This window comes from Saccopteryx bilineata, chromosome 4, assembly GCF_036850765.1.
Source record: "Saccopteryx bilineata isolate mSacBil1 chromosome 4, mSacBil1_pri_phased_curated, whole genome shotgun sequence".
In the NCBI taxonomy this organism is placed as follows: domain Eukaryota; kingdom Metazoa; phylum Chordata; class Mammalia; order Chiroptera; family Emballonuridae; genus Saccopteryx; species Saccopteryx bilineata.
In genome coordinates, this window is record NC_089493.1 from 267,427,639 (window position 1) to 267,453,471 (window position 25,833).

At 38.7% G+C, this 25,833-nt stretch overlaps 1 protein-coding gene across 13 annotated transcripts in view; it reads left to right on the plus strand.

Moving 5' to 3' along the window:
- The window catches only part of GTF2I (general transcription factor IIi), a 135,797-nt gene that overhangs the window by 100,151 nt on the left and 9,813 nt on the right, over positions 1 to 25,833 (plus strand). For all 13 annotated transcript variants that reach the window (XM_066274598.1, XM_066274603.1, XM_066274596.1 and 10 more), the window contains 11 exons: positions 5,898 to 5,956; positions 6,904 to 6,975; positions 9,416 to 9,599; positions 13,070 to 13,128; positions 16,112 to 16,183; positions 17,217 to 17,400; positions 18,011 to 18,069; positions 18,411 to 18,485; positions 22,821 to 22,922; positions 24,007 to 24,072; positions 24,302 to 24,485. In XM_066274598.1, coding sequence (XP_066130695.1) covers positions 5,898 to 5,956; positions 6,904 to 6,975; positions 9,416 to 9,599; positions 13,070 to 13,128; positions 16,112 to 16,183; positions 17,217 to 17,400; positions 18,011 to 18,069; positions 18,411 to 18,485; positions 22,821 to 22,922; positions 24,007 to 24,072; positions 24,302 to 24,485 — 1,116 coding nt within the window. The remainder of the gene's footprint in view (positions 1 to 5,897; positions 5,957 to 6,903; positions 6,976 to 9,415; positions 9,600 to 13,069; positions 13,129 to 16,111; positions 16,184 to 17,216; positions 17,401 to 18,010; positions 18,070 to 18,410; positions 18,486 to 22,820; positions 22,923 to 24,006; positions 24,073 to 24,301; positions 24,486 to 25,833) is intronic.

Sequence of the window (25,833 nt, forward strand, 5' to 3'; positions counted from 1 at the left end):
AAGCGCCCATTTGCTTCTCCACCCCTCCGCCGCGCTTTCCTCTCTGTCTCTCTCTTCCCCTCCCGCAACCAAGGCTCCACTGGAGCAAAGATGGCCCGGGCGCTGGGGATGGCTCTGTGGCCTCTGCCTCAGGCGCTAGAGTGGCTCTGGTCGCAACATGGCGACGCCCAGGATGGGCAGAGCATCGCCCCCTGGTGGGCAGAGCTTCACCCCTGGTGGGCGTGCCGGGTGGATCCCGGTCCGGCGCATGCGGGAGTCTGTCTCTCCCTGTTTCCAGCTTCAGAAAAATGGAAAAAAGAAAGAAATATGTCAAGCACTCATTCCTCAACATCTTGATGAGTTTATACCAAGCAGCACTCACCCCCAGGGCATGATGTTGGGTTTGCTTTTCCTGAAATGCATGGCTTTCATTTTTAAGTTCTATTATGTGAATGAGTCTTTTTGAATTGTGCATATTTAACTGATCTTGAAATTTTTTCTGACATATCTTTCAGCTATAAACAATAAAGTGAATAACATTAGTAGGATAATAGTTATATCATTTGCAGACGTTTCAACTTCATTACTCTAGTAATGCTGTGGTACTATTCAGAAAATGGGAAAATTAATAACCAGCCACCTTGAGTAACAAGTACAACCAAACAAATTTGCCCTTCTTTATTGGCATTTGTAAAGCTAGTAGCCACAGCCACCATCACAGCTGCCTGGCCCATGCATGTTTGCATTTGATTTGGACAGACAGTAATGACACAACGGAGCCAAGAACTAGTGGGCCATTAGCTTTAATCCTAGATTGCAAGAAATACACACAGTGGGAAAACACTTCTCTTTCCATTTAGGGCAGCAGTTCTCAACCTGTGGGTTGCGACCCCGGCGGGGGTCGAACAACCAAAACACAGGGGTCGCCTAAAGCCATCGGAAAATACATATTTATTATACAATACATTTTTAATTTATTCATTTTAGAGAGGAGAGAGAGAGAGAGAGAGAAAGGGGGGAGGAGCAGGAAGCATCAACTCCCATATATGCCTTGACCAGACAAGTGCAGGTTTCGAACCAGTGACCTCAGCATTCCAGGTCGATGCTTTATCCACTGCGCCACCACAGGTCAGGCTTATACAATACATTTTAAAATAAAATATGTATTTCCGATGGCTTTAGGCGACCCCTGTGTTTTGGTCATTCGACCCCCGTGTTTTGGTCGTTCGACCCCCGCCGAGGTCACGACCCACAGGTTGAGAACTGCTGATTTAGGGCTTCCAAAGCCATTGACTTATTCGAATTTCCTAGAATCAAAGGTTTTTACTTTACCAGCTTTATTAATTTGTTTTTTATTTCCTTCTTTCTGCACAAACTGGCTTCTTTTTCAGCACTTCACCATTTTGGCTGCTTTTTCCTCTTCAACACGTGGCCTTTCTCTGCTCTCCTCCTGGGCTCCTCTGCCCCATTTAATAGTGTAGAAATTAAAATTTTTAATTCAGTATACAAACAAGGAAGTCTCTGATACAAAGTCACTTATTTGAGGCATAATGGGATTGATTCCTCATGAGAGTGCACTACCCCACATCATGCAACAGTCAAGGGTGTGGGGAAAAGCTTAGTCTTAAAACTAAGTCTTAGGCTATAATGACCTTGCCTGCTTACAGCCTGTCCCCCACACCCAATGCAGACTATAAGTGAACAAACATATATATCATATTTACAAACTTACCTAACCCACAGCATTAAATGACTGGACTTTTAAGGATTTAGCTAAAGATGAAAAGGGCCCAAAAGATAGCTCAAGATAATAAGTGAGCTGTCCTCTACAGCAGGGGTTGTCAACCTTTTTATATCTACTACCCACTTTTGTATCTCAATAGTAAAATTTTCTAACCGCCCACTGGTTCCACAGTAATGGTGATTTATAAATAAAGTAGGGAAGTAACTTAACTTTATAAAATTTATAAAGCAGAGTTACAGCAAGTTAAAGCATATTATAATAATTACTTACCGAGTACTTTATGTTGGATTTTTGCTAAGTTTGGAAGAATAAATCTTTATGAAACAACTTACTATAGCTAAATCTTTTTATTTATACTTTGGTTGCTCTGCTACCGCCCACCATGAAAGCTGGAACGCCCACTAGTGGGCCATAGGAACCAGGTTGACTACCACTGCTCTACAGGAAGGAATTTGTTGCTAACAGATCATTTTCTTTCCAATAAATTGTTGTTCAAAGATTTAGTAGTTTCTTAGGAAATCAAGTGGTAAACAGAATGCTTGTTCTGAAACCCTGACACTTGCCAAGAGCCATAAACAAGAATTCCCCTTCCTCTTGCACATTGATATATTAATAAGTTTATTGTTTTAAGACCTCTTTTGTACTGCCATTTTATTAAATTGTTTTTAAGTTAGAGGTATTAAAATTTATTTCTAATATCAAAATAAAATACATAAATTATTTTACAGGTTTTGCTTATGTGCTTTTTTGTTTTTTGTGGGTTTTCTTGTGTTTTTTTTTTGGAGAGAGAGACAGGAAGGGAGAGAGATGAGATGTATCAATTCATAGTTGTGTCACTTTAGTTGTTCATTGATTATTTCTCATACATGCAAAGCCAGTGACCCCTTGCTCAAGCCATTGACTTTGGGCCCAGGCCAGTGACCATGCGGTCATGTCTCTGATCCTATGCTCAAGGCAGTGACCCTACACTCAAGCTGGTGAGCTTTCACTCAAGCCAGATAAGCTCACAACCTCAGGGCTTCAAACCTGGGACCTCAGCATCGCACGTAGATGCTTTATCCACTGTGCCACCACCACTCAGGCTGCATTTGCTAATCTTAAAGCATATAAAACTCGGTATTTGGATGTTTAAATTTTTGGGGGGTGGCTGATGGACAGACAGGAAGGGATTGATGAGAAGCATTAACTCGTTGCGGCACTTTAGTTCATCGATTGCTTTCTCATATATGTCTTGACTGGGGGGTTCCAGCTGAGCCAATGACCCCTGGCTTGAGCCAGCAACCTTTGAGCTCAAGCCAGTGACCATGAGGTCACGTTTATGATCCCATGCTTAAGCTGTCGACCCTGCATTCAAGCTGGTGAGCCTGCACTCAAGCCCATGAGCCTGTGCGCAAGCCAGCAAACTCGGGATTTCAAACCTAAGTCCTCTGTGTCTCAGGTCGACACTCTTTTGACACTTTTATCCACTGTGCCACTTCCTGGTCAGTGTTTAATGTTTAAATGTTTATACAAGCTTATCCCAAGGTATTTTATGCTATGCACATCCTGTCTCAAGTCCTTTTTATACACTCATTTCTGGTGAGCCATCTTCCACAATTGAAAAGGACTTTGTAAAGGCTTTCCTCAAAGGTTAATTGTGGTTAGTATTGATAAATATAAACTATTTTATGTATTTAGAAGGGTAATGCTGTGGAGTTTAGCCAGTGTTTTATTTCACAGCTCACAAATACTGATTGAATATTATGTGTATCATTGACTTAATCCTATGTTAGTTTCTAACATTTCTAGGATTATTTTATTTTATTTTTTATTAAGTAAGAGGCAGCGAGGCAGAGATAGACTCCCACACGCACCCTAACTGGGATCCACCATTAAGCCTCTACCTGGCAATGCTCTGCCCATCTGGGGCCATATCTCTTGTTGCTCGGCAACTAAACTATTTTATATTTTAGTGCTTGAGGTGAGGCCATGAAGCCATCCTTAGCTCCTGGGGCCAACTTGCTCCATCCAACCAAGCCATGGCTTCAGGAGAACAGAGAGAGTGAGATAGAGGGGGATAAGGAGTAGAGAAGCACATGGTCGCTTCTCCTGTGTGCCTGGACTGGGAATCGAACCTGAGATATCCATACCCTGGGCCGATGCTCTACTGCTGAGCCAATTGGCCAGGGCTAACCATTTCTATATTAACAATAATCTGGCTCTGGCCGGTTGGCTCAGCGGTAGAGCATGTGGGAGCCTGTCATTCTGCCTTGTTTGTTTCTCACTTAAGAACAAAATAGAAATGGTTATGCTTGTCTTTGTTATTCCCCCAATTATTTTCAGCCATTACAACAAAATAGAGTGATAAGGGATATGGAAGTTAGATTGTGAAAATTCTGTGATCTACAAATTGTTTTATGTACCACTTGTGTAGTAGAAAATAAATGAAAAAGCGAATGTATACTGCAAATGTTAGTATTAATATATATTTAAGACTATTATAACCAATTTATAAATTTGTTGAATGAAGTATGTAATTAAAGGATCTCATTTAAATTTTTTACTTTGATTCCTTTGGTGTTATGCTTTTATGAAATGGTTTTGGATTACAAAGTTAACTCTTTTTTTGTGAGGACCCAGGCTCTGTGAAGCACCTTATGAAAAAATGTGTAATTACTTTTTAGCCTTACTACTCTTAGAAAATCTCAAGAAATTGGGATTAATTGTACTCAGGAGTCCAGATTGTCTTTTTTTTTTTAATGTTTATTTAACTGATTTTAGAGAGGAAGAGACAGAGACAGACAAGAATATCTATCTGTTCCTGTATGTACCCTGACCAGGGATCAAACTGACAGCCTCTGTGCTTCGGACAATGCTCTAACCCAGGCGTGGCCAACAGTTTTGCCCCCGGGCCAGATTAGAAAGAACTTTTTTCAAGTCCAGACGAAATATTAAAATTTAAAACTGTTAAATACAAAAATGATTTAAGTAAACAAAATTTTATTATATAATTTGTTTATGAATAAATGTGAGAGAAAAAAATTTTAATATACAATAAATTATTTTAATAAAATATAATTACATACCACCCTGGCCGGTTGGTTCGGTGGTAGAGCGTTGGTCTGGCGTGTAGGAGTCCCGAGTTTGATTCCCAGCCAGGGCACACAGGAGAAGTGCCCATCTGCTTCTCCACCCCTCCCCCTCTTCTTCCTCTCTGTCTTTCTCTTCCCCTCCCGCAGCTGAGGCTCCACTGGAGCAAAAGATGGCCAGGGGGATAGCTCCATGGCCTCTGCCTCAGGTGCTAGAGTGGCTCTGGTTGCAACAGAGTGACCCCTCAGATGGGCAGAGCATTGCCCCCTGGTGGGCGTGCCGGGTGGATCCCGGTTGGGCGCATGCGGGAGTCTGACTGCCTCCCCGTTTCCAACTTCATTATAAAAAATGTTAAATATATATATATATATAATTACATACCATATAAATATCCAAACTGTATCGCACGAAACTATTTAATTAATAGAATGAACTTGAAGGGGTTATATCGCAAATAAAACAATTATTTCGTTTTACAAACAGCCTGGACACGTTTTCAGTTATCATATTCAGCTATTGTCTGTGCTGCAATGCCACTTGATTCAGCACACTTGACCACAAAAATAACGAATTGTTTCACCTTAGGTGTGCACTGACAAACTCCACCCTAAAAGAATGTGGGTTTCACATCACTGCTAAACATCAAACAGTTCATATCAAATACAGACGAGTACAAAAGTTGTAAATCTTTATAGTGGAAATTTAAAAAAAAATGAAGTATTGTGAATTCATTTGACCAATTATTGGAAGTTAACCCTAGATTAGTGACACACAGGATTCTTTTCCGCATATCACTATCTTCTTAAATATCTCAATTTCCAGTAATCAAAGACGCTTTCGTTCTGAGTAGATGAGATTTTAAGGTAGTGGAGAATATTAAAAATTTAATCGCAGGCCACATGAAGTCATTACACTGGCCGGATCCGGCCCACGGACTGTAAGTTGGCCATGCCTGTTCTAACCTACCAAGCTATTCAGGCAGGGCCAGATTGTCTTTTTTTCTTTTAAACTGGTCTTGATGAGTGAATATTAAATAAGTACTAGTAGTTACTACTTTTACTCAAAATTACCCTGTGAATATTTAGTACTTTTTCTTACCTTTCAGACATGAACTTCTGAATTCAACACGTGAAGACTTACAGCTTGATAAACCAGCTTCAGGAGGTAGGTCTCCAGTCTTGTGTCAAATGAGAACATTATGTATAAAAAATATACAGTGTCAAAATATTGTCCAGTATTCTCTAGAGGAATAAAACTCATTTTCTTCTTAATAACTTACATATAAATGCAAATTTGCATCTTATTTTTGAGCAGACCAAAAGAATCATGTCTATTCTACTTTTGAGATGTAAACATTATCTGGCATAAAGTGTTGAATAATTTATTATCCAATTCTATATTAGTCAATTGAATAATCACTCCTCAGTATAACCCAGGGCATAAAAGGATATACTTCTTAAAGCATAAGCCAGAGGTATTGTCACTTGTTTGTTAGATGTGTTTTGAAGGAAATATAATTGTGATTTGTTCTCTTTCTTGCTTTAGCTCTGGAGTGGAGTAGGATGGGTATATAAAGTAGAGTTCACATCACTTAGAGTTGGTATAATGGAATGATTGCCAGTAGTCTTAAATGCCTACATTTATCATTGCAAAGATCTCCTGCTAGCTGTTCTTGAGCACACTGAATTGTGCTATTTCCTACTTTTAATTATGAAACTTTATAGTACCTGTGTAAATTTCCATTTTCTCATTGTTTTATTTCTTTATTTTTAAAATTTTTTATGTTACTAATTTTACAGAGAGAGGAAGGGAGAGAGTGAGAAACATCGTTTTGTTATTCCACTTATGTATGCATTTTTTAATTGATTTTTTTTATGTGCCCTCACCAGAGATCAAACTTACAATCTTGGTGAATTGGCATGGCATTCCAGTCAACTGAGCTACCCAGCAAGGGCTGTTCTTTCTTTTTATTCAGTGTCAGCACTGTTTTAATAAACATATTATGAATTCTTAGAAATAATTTTAGTCAGAATAGGAAATAATACTGCCTATTTTTAAATTACATTAATGTCATCAAGTTGAGGAAATTTGTATATTTGTTATTTTTACAGTAAAGGAAGAGTGGTATGCCAGAATCACTAAATTACGAAAGATGGTAGATCAGCTTTTCTGCAAAAAATTTGGTAAGTCTATAGAATAATTTTTCCAAATTTTGTTTTAATAAAGTAAATGTAATGACTGTGACTCACTTTCAGTTTTCTTCTATTGTTTCCAAATATGTGTTTATTATAAAAATTTTTAGACCTGTACTAACAGGGAGAGAATAGTGTAACAAATCCCCATAATCTTTAATTTTTTACTGCATAATTTTTTTTAATACAGTATAGATTATTCAGCATGAGGCATTTCATAATTGTGGAATCTTTTTGTCTTGGGGTCTTTTAACAATGTTTAGTGTGCTTCTCTGGAATAAAGGAGACTTGCAGTGACAGTATGTCATTGGAGTGGTATGTAGCACACTGGTGGTTATCAGCAAGCATAACATGGCCCACAATATTGTACTTACCTCGTTTGTTATGCTTGGCTGTGCTTGTATCCCTAAATGCTTAAAATACTTAGGTTTGGTTTATTATACTAACATGTTTTGCAATAGTCACTCTCTCCCCTGCTTTTTATCCTACTTCTTAGCAGTATTCAACATAGTTGTTTTTCTTCTTTAAACTAGGTTAAACAGTTTTTATGGAATTTTTATTTTATTTTTATTTTTTGAGAGGAGGGGAGATAGACTTCTGCATGAGCCCCGACCAGGATCCACCCAGCAACCCTTGTCGGGGTTCGATGCTCAAATCACCTGAGCTATTTTTTAAACCTGTGGCTGATGTGCTTGATCCAGCTGTGCCACTGGCTATGAGAGGGGAAGAGAGAGAGAAAGGGAAAAGGGAGGGAAAGAGAAGCAGATAGTTGCTTCTCCTGTGTGTCCTGACTGGAGATCAAACTCAGGATGTCCACACGCTGGGCCGACACTCTTATCCACTGAGCAATCTGGCCAAGGCCATTTTTATACCTTTTTTTTTTTTTTTTTTTTTTGTATTAAATGAAAAGCAGGGAGGCAGAGAGATAGACTTCTGCATGTGCAGGACTGGAATCCACCCAGCAGGCCCACTAGGGGGCAATGCTCTGTTGCAACCAGAACCATTCTAGCTCCTGAGGTGAGGCCATGGTTCCATCCTCAGCGCCTGGGCCAACTTGCTGTAGTGGAACCATGGCTATGGAGGGGAAGAGAGAGAGGAGAGGGGGAAGGGTAGAGAACCATATGGTCTGTTCTGTGTGCCCTGATCAAGAATTGACTCTGGGACTTCCATATGCCAAGCCGATGCTCTACTGCCAACCAACTGGCCGGGGCCCATATTTATATCTTAAAATTTCATTTCTTATACCTGTGCAAAAGTAGAAAAGTATGCCAATTTTAAATTCAGTGGTCATTAAGATATTTCCACATTTCATCTTTTCTCCTGTTTTTTCCTTTGTAGGAATATTATAAAGCAGATCACAGGCATTGTGTCCTTTTACTTGTTCAGTGTGCATCCATGAACAATGCTAAATAACATTTTCTTACACAAGCACAGAGCCATTTATTATCGTTCCTGACAGAATTAACTATTTCTTTGTATCCACTCATACCCAATCCCTCACTGAGTTTCCTTATTCATCCAAAAAGTATCTTTAAAAGTTTTTGCTTTAAATCGATCTAACCAAAGTTCATGCATTAACTTTGGTTGATAATGTCTCTCTTAATTTAAACCAGTCTATACTTACTATTTTTATTTCCCATTCTGTGAATTCTTTGCAGAAATTGATTTTTTTGTAAAATGGCACACTTAGGATGTTTAAGGAATAAAGAATGTTAATCTTATGATTGTAGGGGCCAGTAAAAGAGGATTATTATACTCAAAACGTTAAAAAATTTTTTAAGTGAGAGAAGGGATAATAGATTCCCGCATGCACCCCCACCGGGGTCCACCCGGCAACCCCCATCTGGGGCCAGTGCTTTAATCAGTCAAGTTATCCTCAGTGCCCAGGGCCAATGCTTGAACCAGTCAAACCACTGGCTGCAAGAGGGGAAAAGAGAGAAAGAGGAAAGGGAGGAAAAGAGAAGCAGATGTTTACTTCTCCTGTGTGCTTTGACTGGGGATTGAACCTAGTACATCTGCAAGCCAGGCTGAGGCTCTGTCCACTGAGTCAACCAGACAGGGCCTACACTCAAAACATTAAGTAACAAAAATTTATTTTCAGATATGTGTTTGAAAAAGTAGTATATAAGTCGTGTTTGTTGTTGTGTTGTGATTTTTTTATTTCTTCCCAGAGATAATCAAAAATATTTTTATAAGATCGTAGTGTTACTGAGATGGTCTTAGAATCAGAAATGTTAAGTCTACCACAGGCTAGCCATGATCAGGGACCCTTTATACTTGGATTTGCTGTATTAAGTCTGTTTCAATAATTAGTCTGTATGTTTCCAGAGTATACTTGGCTTTTTAAAAAGTTGGCATGTTCATTACTTTGGATTGTACCAAAATATTTCAGCAGAAACTTAGTCTCCTGAATTGCTTTTCTTTTGTAAAGCTGAAGCCTTGGGGAGCACTGAGGCCAAGGCTGTACCTTACCAGAAATTTGAGGCACATCCTAATGATCTCTATGTGGAAGGGCTACCAGAAAACATTCCTTTTAGAAGTCCCTCATGGTATGGAATCCCGAGGCTGGAAAAAATCATTCAAGTGGGCAACCGAATTAAGTTTGTTATTAAAAGGTAAGGTTATAAGAATAAATAAATAAATAAATAAATAGTAAGGTTACAATCTGCAAAAACAAATTTAATATCGTCTTTGCTTAATTTCATGAAAACGAGCCTATTGTTCCCCTCTCAGTTGGACTTACTCTGGTATTCAGAAGTAAGGTGGTACATTTCGATTTATATATTGAGCAAATGTTTTTTTAGTACCAGGTACCAGATGTACAAATTAGATATGACAGAAACCTTGACTTCCGAAGCTTATTACAGAGATAAAGGCAATGTTACTAGCACTTTAGGAGAGAAGGCAGGGGTAGCTTGTAGATTACATAGATAGGAGAAAAGGTGTATACAAATAAAGGAAATAGAGTGTAAGTAGGTGTTGGGAGGTGTCAGATGTACTTTAATGTTTAGTTTACATAACCATGCAATACTGTGTGGAATGAGTGAAATGCTTTGCGGACATGGCCTTGATAGACTGAGGTAGCAAAGTGGAGGGGAGGCCCTATGTCTTATATAACACTGGGGAGCAAATTTTTGTTGCATCCACAAAAACACTTGTTCTTACCTAATTCGGGTGTGCTGATCTCAAATCTGACATTAGTTTTTCTCTGTAAGCTAGTTTTTTTGCAATTCAAGATTTTAGGTTTTCATCTTATTGTAAAATTTTCAACATTTAGTTTAACATAATGAAGTAGAATGTCTTCTTGGGCATCATCTTTGTGAAAATATAATTTATATAATGCAGTAAATATACTAATACACTAAAAGATATGATTGCATCAGAATTTGTGTACTATTTCGAAATAGAACATACTAAAACACAGTATTTTAATCATAAAATTTGCACAAAACTTATTTAAGTTCTATTTAGGCAAATTTGCGTTTGTAGCTCTTGTGTTTGTGTACTTGTTGAGGACAATCTCATTTGTGCTCCAGCAGTAGTCTGCTCATCACTAACAGCTCCAAGATTTTTGGTAAACTTATCAAGGTGACTGTTGAGGAAGTGAATCTTAACGGTTATGTTACATCCAATGTTGCGGAAAGCCAACAGCATCCTTTGAACCAGAAGTTCATAGTTTTCTGCTTTTTTGTTGCCAAGGAAGTTCTTTGTAACTGCCACAAAAGACTGCCATGCTGCTTTCTCCTTATTCATCTTCCTCCTTATTCATCGAAATTCTTCGTCACGTATGAGGGTTCAAATTTGAGGTCCATCAAATACACCTGCTTTTATTTTCTCAAAAGACAAGGCAGGAAAAGCAGAAATAATATGTTGAAAGCATTCGCTTTATCTATTCAAAGCCTGAACAAACTGCTTCATTAAGCCAAGTGTGATGTGAAGTGGGGGAAATATGATCCTGTCTTGATTAAATACAGGTTCATTCACAAATTGCTCTTTTGCATCCCTACTTCCAGAGCTTCACGTTTCAGCCACTCCTTCTGTGTCCAGTGTTTCTCCCGAGCTTGGCTATCCCACAAACTCAGAAAGCAAGGATACTTCGTGAAACCTCTCTGTTGTCCTAGCAGGAAATCTACCATTTTAAGATCCACACAAATGATCCAGTTATGCTTCTCATACTTCAGAAAGTCAAGGACAATTTTTATGTCATTCTTACTAAGTCATTCAATTTGGGTTGGCTAAACTGCTAAGGGTTAATGACTGCTTGGCATCAGAAGAAGACCCTTCAGATTCTACAACCATTTCCTCGCATGAGGAATGCGAGGAAATCTTATCAAAATACACTTGATCACCATGTTCACTTTCTTCGTCCTTAGAAGAAATAAAACTATTGAAAACTGGAACCGGGAGTGTCTCAGAGTGTGAAATAGGTCGTATTGCTGAAGGAATATTAGGATATGCGATCATATGCTGTTTTTTCTTGCCGATGCCCTTGGTATGGATCAGACAGAAATAACAGTCACTGCTGTGGTCCTTAGGTTCACACCAAACCATGGGAATGCAAAAGGAAAATGCATTCCTTTGCATTTTCCTTTTGTCCAGTCACGAAGCATTTCCTCACAATTATGACACAATATGAAGAGCCCAATTCTTGTCTTGATCGCCAAGGGGAACTTGAAAATAGGCAATATATGCACGTGTCACAAATGATGAAATATTGCGCCTTTGACGTTGATGTGTGTAACAGCCACATATATAACAGAAGGTGTTGGGACTATTACATTTACGCCTACTCAAAGAAGCCACGATTCAACCTTTTTTTTTTTTTTTTTTTTTTTTTTTTTTAATTTTTTTTTTTTTTTTTTTAATTTATTCATTTTAGAGAGGAGAGGGAGAGACAGAGAGAGGAGAGATAGAGAGAGAGAAGGGGGGAGGAGCAGGAAGCATCAACTCCCATATGTGCCTTGACCAGGCAAGCCCAGGGTTTCGAACCGGCGACCTCAGCATTTCCAGGTCGATGCTTTATCCACTGCACCACCACAGGTCAGGCTTAAATTTAATTATTTTGTTTATTCATTTTTAGAGAGGAGAGAGAGACAGAGAGGGAGAGACAGAGAGAGAGAAGGGGGGAGGAGCTGGAAGCATCAACTCCCATATGTGCCTTGACCAGGCAAGCCCAGGGTTTTGAACTGGCGACCTCAGCATTTCCAGGTCACGATTCAATCTTAAAACAAAATAAGAGGGTGTTTTTATCAGATAATAATTTTTTACATTTCAAAACAACTACAATTATGTAAAAGTGATATTTGTAAAACATTAATTGCCTTGTGGTTATTCAATCCAAGACTCCAATTTAAAAACCAATACATGCCATTAACTGTAACAAAAAGAAATCAAAATTGCATAAAAACTAGAGCATGCACCGAAAAAACGGATTTCAGATTTGGAATCAGTGATGCAGAAATATATAGAAACCTCATGCAACAGAAAATGAAGAAAAAAAAATTATTCCGCAGTGAGTGGAGATCTGTAATTAAGTGGTTTTAAAGCAGATTCCCCATAAAATCATTTGGATTTGAATTTTTAGAAATGCTACTTTGGCTTAGGTTTAAGGATAGCAGAATGGGTAATTTGGGAGCAGGAAGTCTGAACAGAAGGCCTGTCTTTAATACAGAAGGATTGTGGTGGGGGTATACTATAATGCTTGCTTATTGTTTGGGGTTTGTGCCTTTGTGTATTTTTGTTGGGACTCATAAGAGGGAGGCAACTTGAGGATGATATAGCTAGGTACTTCTAGCTGTTTTGTGGTGTAGTTCATCTGAAGTTTAGAAACAGATCGTTAAACTGGTTGGGGGGCACAGGTGACTGTTTTGTATAGTTATGCTTAACATGCCTTTGAGGACACACAGGTGGTCCTCCTGAATGTTAAATTTGCTATTTTCAAAATAATATGGCGTCACCAGAATGCTACTTTTCATTCTGCACCAGAATGCAGAATGAACCATATTGAAAATCAATGCATGGATGTGTGGGGAAGGCCTTTAAACATTCCTAAGTGCTCTGTTACTAATATCAACTATTTTTATAGACCAGAACTTCTGACTCACAGTACTACTGAAGTTACTCAGCCAAGAACGAATACACCAGGTAAGATAATTGTGAATTCCTTTTTGAAAAGCTTATTAATTAGATTAGTAGTTTCCAAGCTTTTAAAAATTCTTTTTAAAGTGATGGAATTCCCCTTTCACTAAAATATCTTTTAGGAAGCTCAATACAAGCAGTCCTTGATTAATCAATATGAACATGAGCAGTTTTGGAAATTGGAGTTTTGAATTTAGACCAGTAGTGCTCAATAGAAATACAATGTGTGTCACAAATGCAAGCCATATATATCATTTAAAATTTTCCAGTAGCCAAATCTAGAATCCAAATAAAAAATACAAACAATACACGATGAAGGAATTTACATTTTTTATTTCATATGTTTATACTTTATTTGAAATGCTCGTGTGTTTTATACCCTATCTCAATTCAACCAGCCATGTTTCAAATGCTTAGCTGCCAGATGTGGCAGACCATGCAAACCATACAGATTTAGACCTTAATCTTTATTTACATAGACCCTTTTTTTTAAGTGAAAAATTCTGTAATTCAAGCAACTGCACTGACATCACTACCCTATAGAAAGAACTATGAAGTGTCAGTCTCAGTTGTGTGGTTTTATTTTCTTTATTTGAGCTATAAATCTACTTTTATTTCTTTCCCATCTTTTTGTTTACCATTGCATAATATCACAAAAATAACAACTTGTAGACCTTTTACAACCTTAGAGTCTTTTGTTGCCAAGAACCAATAGTTGCTTCTGAATTCGTGCAGTTATATATAAATACTAAGGTAAACTGTTAACAGGATGGGGTTGTTTGTATTAAAGTATGGTCCTTCAACTCTTAGGGCACCTGGGGTAATGGGTAAAGGTCAGCCAGTGTTAGATTGTATAACTTTATGTTTATCATGGCATGAAAAGTGATTGAGAAATACTGAACTAGGGGAGGAAAATTATCTTGTGCTAAATCCTGCAGAGGAGAAGATACAATCAATGCACAATCAGGTTGAGCATTAAAATCAGAGCCTGGCCTGTGGTGGCGCAATGGATAAAGTGTCAATCTGCAACACTGAGGTCGCTGGTTGGAAACCCTGGGCTTGCCTGGTCAAGGCACATACAGGAAGCAACTACTATGAGTTGATGCTTCCTGCTTCTTCCCCCCTACCCTTTCTCTTTCTCTCTCTTTTGCTCTTTCCTCTCTTTCTCCTCTCTCTACAAATCAATAAATAAAATATTTTAAAAAATCAGCAGAGCAACCTCCTTAGTATGCTTTTGACTTAAAAACAAAGTATTGGTGATGGATTGAAGATTGGAGATGACACAGACTTTGCTAAGGGAAGTAATAGAAAAAGATTCTGAAAGGTAGAGCTTTAATATGACTTAACCAGAATATGATGAAAGTCTATATATATTATATATGAGCCTTCATTTCTCAAGATCTCAAATTCAAGGTTGTGATTAATGTGATCACTGCTTTTATTAGAGGCAATTCTAATGAGAATGTTAAACAGGTATTAAAAGGATGTAAAGGCACCATAAATATTACTCTAAGGATTGGGTAATATTATTTTCATTAATAATTGCTCTGCTGTCTTCTAGCATAGATAATTTAAGGACTGTTATCAAAAGAAGAATCTCAATTCTCTGAATCATTAACAATCTTTGGCCTATTATTTCTAGATTTTGGAAAGAATTAAAGGTTATCATCATTCATTCCAACAAAATGCTAACTTGGTGTGCCAATGAACGAGACATTTAGTCTTTTACTGGGCCAACTCAAGTCATAACCTGACAGAAGAATTTTGTTAGTCACTGTTCCCATCAGAAATGTGTTTTTTTTTTTAATTCTTGGCATGACCTGGGATTAGGTAACAGTTTTATGTTTAAATACACTGTGAGTACATTCCCCCCCCCTCAATTTGGCAAAAGATACAGGTCACCTGTGAGAAAGTTTTCAAGCTAGCCAGGTAGGTAATTGAGCTTTAAATGGGAAGAACAGGGAGGTGTTACTTGGCTCTCTTGAGGAGTAGTAGTTCAGAGCTCTTTTGTATTAGAGTAGCAAATACCAGAGAAGGAAGTGTGGGCTGAGGCAGAAGGGGGACTGAGCAACAAGCTGAGAAGCTCTCTACCTTGGAGAACAGAGGCAGATAGATACCTTTACAGTCATAATTCAGATTTGGTTTATACCAGATTACTCTGGCTGAATGGTTGAATCCTCAAGATGCTAGGTTTTCTTTTAAATTAAAACCTTAGAAATACTTTTACAGTAAAAGAAAGAAATGTTAAAAAGATTATCTCAGGCCACCAATAGTTAGCAGTATTTTCGGAATTATGCCAACATCTCCCACGGCCTTTGTCAGCGAACACAGTGACTTTTGCACTTACTGTGATTCTTGAGCTCTCTTGCTTAACCTCCTTTCCTTATCCAATGCCTCTGATCATCTTCCGTTGTCCCCAAAGTCTGTCTTTATCCTCAACTTCACTAAACAAGCCTTGATTATCCATCCCAGTAAGTGACATCTTGCATGTCTTTTTCTTTTTGTGGCTTTCTAGACACATATCTGTTCAATAAAACAAGGAATGCCTATATTGAAAGCAGATACTAGTGAAGCCATTGTAGTTGGACCTGGTGAAGGAGGCCTGGAGCCTTATATAACTGGCCTTCCAATCCCCACAGGATTCTCAGTTGTGACTCCAAGGAGAAATGTTTGAAAAGCACTCATTTAGAGAGCACTCTTCTGAACCAGATTTATTATTTACAATGTGAACTTAAATTTGAATTGTCTCCTTCAGTTGACAAGTGCAGGAAATTATTCTTTTCCTTTAAGACCCAAAGGTTTTGTTCTTAAACATAATTGAAATAAGAGCACTTTAGGTGGACTGTACACCTAAAATTAATACAGTACTGTATATGTCAGTTGCATCTCAATTTTTAAAAAGAGCATCACTAGAAAGAACAGCATTCAATCTAATTTTGTGTCCAAACCATAAGGAGCATTGTTAATTAGATTTGTTTTTACTTTCTAGTCAAAGAAGATTGGAATGTCAGAATTACCAAGCTACGGAAGCAAGTGGAAGAGATTTTTAATTTGAAATTTGGTAAATAAAACTCAGTGATTATGTCTTAATTTATAAACAAATGAAAAGGCAGTGTTCTGAATGAATTATTGCATTTTAAGACCTACAGAAGGAAGGTCCCAGAAACTGGATTCTAGTTTATTTCTGCTAGTAAAACTCTGTACTTAAACCGAATGAGTTACTTTTATTTCTCTTGGATTTAGTTTTCTCACATGTCAGAATGGGAGAGGAAGGGAGGAGTTGGGGTAAATCGCAGTTCCACTGTCTGTACTTCCAGTCTGGCTAATACTGAATGGCAAATAGGTTTCACCATTTGTTTCAACTTAGATTTGTTGACAGCGGTTTCCTGGAGCGCTGTCTTGAGAACGATTCTGAGGAGGCTCAGCAAGAGTGTTTCAGTTGATTGGGTGTGTCTGTCATGGAGAAGGAAGTAAGGAGTGGGAGTGATAGCAGTATTCCCTGGGCGGTCCCATCCGTCATTTTAATACCTGGTTTTGACATTTCTGTCCTAGATCAGGAATCTTAATTACTCTGCCTCTGATCCCTAACTTGAGGTCTGCTTAGATCCATCATATGCTACTTATTTTTTAAACAGCAAACTTGCATCTAGATGACACACAAAGGCTGGGTACATGCCATTTCAGTGTGGAATGGCTATAGTGCATTTCTGCCCAGAGCACAGAGATAATTTTGACTAATAATATAATTTTCCTTTTGAACTATTAAAATGTTTATATTAAAGTACTTATTTTTTTAGCCTAGTTCTTCAGTTTTGCACAATATACTAAGCAAAAATGGCTTCATATTAAATAAATATTAGTAGATTGTACGTATCTTTAGCATAACATATTTGAGAATGTGTGGATGTTAACTGAATTGTGGCGATCATTTTGCAGTATGTACAAATACTGTATCATTATACTGTATATTTGAAACTAATGTGTTATATATGTCAATTACACTTTAATAAAAAGATAACAAAAATGCTGTCAGGCAAAAACAAGCGATTGTACAATTTTACCTTCCATAAGTTAATGTTTTCTTACAATTCCAGCTCAAGCTCTTGGACTCACAGAGGCAGTGAAAGTTCCATACCCTGTGTTTGAATCAAACCCAGAGTTCCTTTATGTAGAGGGCCTGCCGGAAGGAATTCCCTTTCGAAGCCCGACCTGGTTTGGCATTCCACGACTTGAAAGGATTGTCCGTGGCAGTAATAAAATCAAGTTTGTTGTTAAAAAGTAAGTTTTCTGTTTGCCAATGTAGTCATGTCTGGAATTAAATTGATAAAGTTATATTTCTATTTAAATTATTTTCTAACTAAATGTAACAGCTAAGGCTTTGATACCCAGGCTGGGAAGCATAGCTCTGGGTGACAGTCCTGACATTGTCCATAGCCTTTGCAAATGCTTTAACTTGTACTTGACTTTTTTTTCATTAGTGCAAGAAGAATTGTAACAACCTGTCTCATGGTGGTGGTGGTAAATTGATTAGAGACCACTGTGCCTCTTAGCATTCTTTGAATGGAGGTTGAAAATTCTCTCTTATTCCTGGTTAAACATATGGGCAGTAATTAAGTTCCTTAGCCTCATGTCTCTAGAATTTCAATAGCTCAAGAAACTGATGTTAATTTTCATTTTTATTGAAGAAGTTTATACTCTTTCTAAAATAATTTATCAGATGGTTATGGGAAGGAAAAGTGTTTTGTTTTGTCCAGAAAGTCACTATTGTTGCATCACAGAATGATCCTGTGGTTGCCTCTATAAAAATCATTGGTCATGATAATTTTTACTGCCTGTGAAGACCAGTATTATACTGGTTACTGTAATGCTTTTTGGTTTTTTTCTCTAGACCTGAACTAGTTATTTCCTACTTGCCTCCTGGAATGGCTAGTAAAATAAACACTAAAGGTAAGAGATGCTATATACTCTTTATTATATACTTCAGTGCACTAAAACATTGTTTTTCAAAATTACCTAAGTCATACTGAATCACTGGCCAATATTTTTAAGGAATTTTATTTAATGGACCTTTTATTTTTTCAAACATTCCTTGAAAATTTCATGTTTGCAATCCTCCTTCATTCATGTTTCCACAGCTTTGTTGAGACTCATGTGGAGGATTACACTACCAGTTTAATTCTTCAGGTTTCTTTGAAAAGAGCCAAACTGTATGAATTTTAATACTCTGCTCTTATAAAGCATCCCCTTTTTTTACAATATGTGTGAGTAATTGTGTGCTTACTTTACAGCCTTGCAGTCCCCGAAGAGACCACGAAGCCCCGGGAGTAATTCGAAAGTTCCTGAAATTGAGGTCACCGTGGAAGGTGAGACCACTTTGGCAGCTGCTGTTGATTTTCCAGTTCACTAGTTATGTTTGTTGATTTTTCAGATTTTTGTGCAAATGAGCTTTTACAAAACTGCTTTTAGATGTGAATAGGCTACCTAATTAAAGCTAAATTTCTGAATGTTTCTAATAAAAATTTCTCAACGGTTATGTGATGTTTATTGTGTGTATTGTAAACTGCTTTCATGAAAATCCCTAAAATGCTTTTCTATCATGTTAGGACAGTAAAGGTGCAGATAGAAATGTGTGGAATTTTTTCTATCTCATTTCTTCGTATTTTCAGGAAAGAAAGTTTAGGGATGGTTTAAACAGCAGTACATTGGATTAAACTAGTTCCTTCTTCATCCTAAGGTTTATTTTCTTCTCTAATTCCATTGGGTCTGTGGAATTCTTATCATTTCAGTATAACAGTATTACAGTACTTCATACAGTATTAAATACAATCCTCACCCTGGCCGGTTTTCTCAGTGATAGAGCACTGGCCCAGCGTGTGTCTGTCCTGGGTTTACTTTTCCTGGTCAGGGCACAGGAGAAGCAACCATCTGCTTCTCTACCCCTCCCCTCCCCTCCCCTCCCCTCCCCCTTCTCTCTCTCTCTCTCTCTCTTTTCCTCCCGCAGCCATGGCTGATTTGGTTCAAGGGCATTGGTCCCAGACAGTGAGGATGATGGCTCTGCCTCAGGCACTGAAAATAGCTCAGTTGCAAGCATGGCCCCAAGTGGGCAGAACATCAGCCCCAGATGGGTTGCCAGGTAGATCCCCTCCAGGCGCATGTGGGAGTCTGTCTCTCTATCTCCCCTACTCTTACTTGGAAAAAGAAGAAAAATAAAAAGATAATCCTCAACCTGCAGTTTTTTCCTCTGTCTTCATTAATGCAGAAGAAAAGGATAACTTCATTAGGACAATTCTTTGTTGTCATATAATCTCAAGTTTTGTGTTGTTTTTATATTGATTTTTTTTTCCCTTTAAGTGAGGGAGAGGAGGTAGTGAGACAGAATCCTCCTGCATGCACCCCGACCAGGACCCACCCAGCAACCCCCGTCTAGGGCTGATGCTTGAACTGAGCTATACTCAGCTCCTGGGCCAACGTTAGAACCAGTTCAGCCACTGGCTGTGGGAGGGGAAGAGAGAGGGAAGAGGAGAGAAGCAGATGGTCGCTTCTCTTATGTGCCCTGACCCAGGATCAAACCTGGATTTCTGTACCCCGGGCTGACGCTCAATCCACTGAGCCAACTGGTCAGGGCTCATGTTGATATCAAGTAGAGCCTTAGTCACCCCTATTTAATTATCTTGTATACTCACAGAGAACCTGGTTTCTCAGCTGAAAGGCATCAAGAATCTGTATAATTTATGGATATCATAAACCAGTTTAATAATTTTTTTTAAAAATTGCCAAACCTGACCTGTGGTGGCGCAGTGGATAAAGCGTCAACCTGGAACACTGAGGTTGCTGGTTCAAAACCCTGGCTTCCCGGGTCAAGGCACATATGGGAGTTGATGCTTCCTGCTCCTCCCCTTCTCTCTCTCTCTCTCTCTCTCTCTCTCTCTGTCTTCCCCCTCTATAATAAATAAATAAAATCTTTAAAAGATAAAAAAAAAAATTGCCAAGAATTAAAATGTACTCAGTCCTTTACTTCCTCCTTTTGAATAAGATCTGAGAAAGATTTCTCTACCGTACACATTTTCTATACTTTCAGTAGAAAGACACAGATGCTAAGGAACCAAACAAAACTAGGACAGGAACCGTAAAATTTTAACAATATGAACAGTGTGATAATGGATAAGATGGTGATGGAAGCTTCACTGAGAAGATTTAAAGTAAGCTTTGCTAGAAGAGTAGAGTATCTCTGGGCAGAAACTCAGGAATGCCATTCCTAGGAGAGCACAGTGTGAGCGAAGGTGCTGGTTAAAACACAGTTACAGCCTGACCAGGCGGTGGCGCAGTAAATAGAGCGTTGGACTGGGATGCGGAAGACCCAGGTTCGAGACCCCGAGGTCGCCAGCTTGAGCGCGGGCTCATCTGGTTTGAGCAAAGCTCACCAGTTTGGACCCAAGGTCGCTGGCTAGAGCAAGGGGTTACTCGGTCTGCTGAAGGCCTGCGGTCAAGGGACATATGAGAAAGCAATCAATGAACAACTAAGGTGTTGCAATGCGCAACGAAAAACTAATGATTGATGCTTCCCATCTCTCCATTCCTGTCTGTCTGTCCCTGTCTATCCCTCTTTCTCTGACTCTCTCTCTGTCTCTGTAAAAAAATAACCAAAAAAACCACAGTTACACAGTTTGAGTGATGACAAAGAAGAGTCTCATGTTTTAGGGAGCGTAGCTTTGTATCTTGTTCCAATTATACTATTATCTCAGGAACTTTTAAAGTCTCAATGGGTAGTAAAGTCCTGAAAAAAGTTGATTCTAGAATCATAATATTTGTATTCTTGAAATGATTGATCTATTTTAGATTGATGATAAACTGATAGATTGATGAATAAAGCCATTAATGGAGATAAATTGATATCTGTCTGACACCAGATAGCTTGATGAGTAAAGTCATTTACTCATAGATTGATAGATCAAGGAGTATACAGGAGTTTTACATTAAAGGAATAATGGCCCCAAAACATCTCTAGGATTGTGAGGGTAAAGGTCATAAAGCTCGAGTGAAGTTCAGAAAGAAAGGTTGGGGTGGTGAAATGACATGCAGTCGTGAAGTTGAATAACACGTTTAAGAGGTAGAAAAGGTATTTACAGTATAACAGTATATTAAGTGATATGAATAAAGGTGGCACAGGAAAACAGTGTATACCTCAAAACAGGAGAGACTATTGTCAGAGAACCCTAGCGGAGTTACAAACTATATCTTATTTTACAACATTCTGGACATTAAGAAAAGTTTAAGGCCTTCTATACACAGAGGACAACATGCAGTATAAGTCAGAACAACTTCTAAACTTTTTTTCCTCTCCTTTTTGAATATAGGCAGTCTCCAGGTTACGACCAAGCTAGGTTCTGTAAGTTTGTTCTTAGGTTGATTTTTTTTCTTTTTTTAAGGTTCTATTTATTGATTTTTACAGAGAGGAAAGAGAGGGACAGAGCAAGAAGTATCAACCCACAGTTGCTTCACTTTAGTTTTTCATTGATAGATTGCTCGTCTTATGTGCCTTGATTTGGGTAAGCCCAGGGTTTCTAACTGGCAACCTTGGCGTTACACAGGTCAGCACTCTATCCCACTGCACCACAACAGGCCAGGCTTAAGTTGAATTTGTATGTAAGTTGGAACAGGTACATTTACCTATTAAATACAACTTAGATGTTTGTGTTAACACAGTATTTTTACCTTCCTTTGCATATAAATACTTAAACATTTTCAAATACAACCTTAAACAATCTTGGGTGATGTAGAAGATGATGGACTTGTTGGAGAGGGTGGTACTGGTGTTAGGGAGGGTTTGATTCTGCTGCTGGAGTCAGTTTCTGGAAGTAGACATCAAAGGAGGTTTGTACAGAGTTGTTTTCCCCCTCATAATGGCCCTGTAACATCTTAGACCTTTGGTAACTAGACAGTAAACTTTGATGAAGGTCTCTGTATCAGCCTTTTGCTCCTCTAACTGCCATTCCTGTTTCAGTGAGACAAAAACTATCAGTAACTCTTTTGTAGAAATCTTTTTCGGTTCTGGTGTTTCTAGGTCCCTATTTTCTTCCCTAAATGCTATCCTCTGCTGCTGTAGTTCCGTAAGGTCTTCACTGGTTAGTTCTTTGCCATAGGAGTTGAGTAACCCTGTGGATGTCATTTTCACTGATGTCCAACTGCAGTTGATTACCAATAGCCCTTATGGTGCTCTGTTTGTAAGTACAGTTGTACATAAGTTTGATGTTTCTAACTCAGGGACTAGCTGTACTTAGAATTCAAAGGAAGGATATGTCAGGGTCAGCTAGAGAGTCCAAAAGAAAGCCCCAGAGTGGACTTAATATAATTGTACCTGAAGTTGTGCTTGTGTTCAAGGGTTGAAAGGAAAACATAAGCAAACATAGGTAAACAAAAATAACGTGGTCCCAAGAGAGCATGTTAAAGCTGTAAGTGAATTAAATGTCCCCTAGATGAGCCAGGAAGCCAACTCTGTTTGGGAGGAGAATGCCTTATCGCAGGGATGGAAGTAGGAAATGGATGGGAGTCTGGAGCTGGCAGCAGTGCCGTTTTCATTGCAGGGTGCTTGCCTACTGTCGGAGCCTAATTTTGTCTTGTTTTTCAGCACAGGCTAAGCTTCAGTAAGCGTGATTAAATATGTGTATTGACTGTGGTGTTGTTTTCTAATTCTTCTTTAGGCCCTAATAACAACAACCCTCAGACCTCAGCTGTGCGAACCCCTACTCAGACTAATGGTTCTAATGTTCCCTTTAAGCCTCGAGGGAGAGAGTTTTCCTTTGGTAAGTATGCATTTTCTTTTTCTTGGTTTTTGTCATTTTAAATCAAAAGAATTCATAAAAATATTTTACTAGGAGAATTGTTGTTTCTGTTGTAAGTCAGTATATATTGGCACTTAAAGAACAGACTACAGAGTCAGACTGCTTGGATTCAAATCTGGTGCCGGTATTATATAATTCTGTGACCTTGGGCAAGCTGCTAAACTTTTCTGTGCGTGCCTTAATTACCTTATTTTAGTAAATAGAGGTAACACCGCCTTTTGTTTCATCAAGTTATTATAAGGATTATAAATACTAAATCCTTTACAGGGCAGAGCTATTCCTGGCACACAGTACACACTGTCGTCTTTGGGGAGATTTGGGGACTTTGTTTTCTTTTTCTTTTTTCTATTTAGGTATTTTTCCTAAGTGAGGAGCAGGGGGGAGGCAGACAGGCAGACTCCCGCATGCACCCGACCAGGATCCACCCGTCATGCCCACTATTGGGCGATGCTCGGCCCCTGTGGGGCGTTGCTCCACTGCAATCTGAGCCATTATAGTGCCTGAGGTGGAGGCCATGGAGCCATCCTCAGTGCCTGAGTCAACTTTGCTCCAGTGGAGCCTTGGCTGTGGGAGGGGAAGAGAGAGAGAGAGAGAAAGTAGAGGGGGAGGGGTAGAGAAGCAGATGGACACTTCAGTGGAGCCTTGGCTGTGGGAGGGGAAGAGAGAGAGAGAGAAAAAGTAGAGGGGGAGGGGTGGAGAAGCAGATGGACACTTCTCTCCTGTGTGCGCTGACTGGGAATCAAACCAAGGACTTCCACATGCTGGGCAGACGCTCTACCTCTGAGCCAACCGGCCAGGACCTTTATTTGTTTTCTGTTTGCTTTAAGATATGTCATTTATTCGTAGCCAACATACTAGTAATATAATAAAATGGTTAAATAATGTGTCACTATTAGAATAGTTGTCAAGCTATGACTCTGTTGAAAACCTATGTAACATTTTCTTATTTTGTACTTATAGTTATACAATAAAATAAATCCCTGACCATGGAAGCATATTTGTAAATCCTACTAACAAATTAACTATCTTGATTTTTTACATGCAGAGGCGTGGAATGCCAAAATCACTGACCTAAAACAAAAAGTTGAAAATCTTTTCAATGAAAAATGTGGTAAGTTTATTTTGAAACATTATTATTAAAATATATGGCAGCTTTTTTAAATAGAAGAATGTGAACTGAGTAAAATTCTCAACATTTAAATTATGCTATTGGAAATGTGTGGGTAATTTTCTTTTAAATGTAATTTTAGTTGCTGCAAATGTAATTTAAAATGCATTTTTAAAGGTTTTTTGTTTTGTTTAAGTTATAAATGTGAGAAATGTATACGTGTATTTTGTAGGTGAAGCTCTCGGCCTTAAACAAGCTGTGAAGGTGCCGTTTGCATTGTTTGAGTCTTTCCCGGAAGACTTCTATGTGGAAGGCCTGCCCGAAGGTGTGCCTTTCCGAAGGCCATCTACCTTTGGCATTCCAAGGCTGGAGAAGATACTCAGAAACAAAGCCAAAATCAAGTTCATCATTAAAAAGTAAGGAAGTGAGATGAAATGAGATTGGCCGTGAGTTGATACTGTTTAACACTGGGAAGTGGGTGCATGGTCTCACCTTTGGTAGGGCCAGATTAACCCCAGTGCCCCAAAAGCTCTTTAAGGTGTACCCTCCGTCTGGGGGCACTCCCTTGTCTTTCCCTTCCCCCTCTTCCTCCTCCACAGGCCTGCATCCCTATACACAGAGGACAACATGCAGTAAAAGTCAGAACAACTTCTAAACTTTTTTTCCTCTCCTTTTTGAATATAGGCAGTCTCCAGGTTACGACCAAGCTAGGTTCTGTAAGTTTGTTCTTAGGTTGATTTTTTTTCTTTTTTTAAGGTTCTATTTATTGATTTTTACAGAGAGGAAAGAGAGGTCCCTAAACTCTAAGGGACCCCAGGAGACTTCCAGCCAGGGGAGCCAGTTGTTGTGGGTCACCCCTGAGCCCGTCTCCAAGGCCCCTTTTCCCTGACTGGTGTGAGCTGACAGCAGCCCCGCCCGCGCTCTCCTGTTGCTCCTTCTGTCCCAGACCTCAGCCCTTCCTTGTTTGACTGTCCCCAGCTTTAATAAGCGTACTCTCAAAATTTAGGGGAGATGGGGGGCCTTTAGGCTGTGCTGTTTTATGTCTTTTAAGTTTTTCATAATTGGTTAAAAGAAGGAAGGGAAGGCTCTAGCTTATCAGAGAGATAACAACTTGGTTTTGTTAAATCTACCCACAGTCATATTTTCAATGGTTGACACTGCTGAAATTTAAACAGTGGTCCAGTGTTATAAAATCCTTTTATTTCTCCAGCTTACACAGTATTTTAAATTTCTCTCCTGTTTGCATAGAGATCTATGAAGTAAGCCAACACAATTGAAACAGATGGGAATAGTTAGACTTAGAAAATACGTTTTAATGCTGAAGAATTATTTGAAGTTAATTTTAGGTTTTGTTTATTGATGCTTGCTTTTGAGTCACTCAGAGATGCTGTCAAATAAAGCTGACATTGCCAAGCATAATGGCCACCTTTTGTACTTTTGCCCAAGTCTGTAGAGGTATGGCCTCTGCCTCCTAAGAAGACTCATTTGCTGAAGTTTTCATAGCCTGTCTTTTGTTTCCATGGTAGCCACATACAGGGTGCTGCTTCCTGTTTCCATTCTCAAGTCTAACACTGAATCTTTTCAGGATATCTTGAAATCATGGGAAGAAGGATCTATATAAATTAGATAGGACTGGGTAGATGTTACAGTCACAATTATAGTCGCTTTATATGTGTTCCCTTAGATAACCATGCTTTCTCTGTTCTTCCATTACTAAGAACCTAGTGTATATTTACAGAGAATTACTGGGTTTTTAAATCTTGT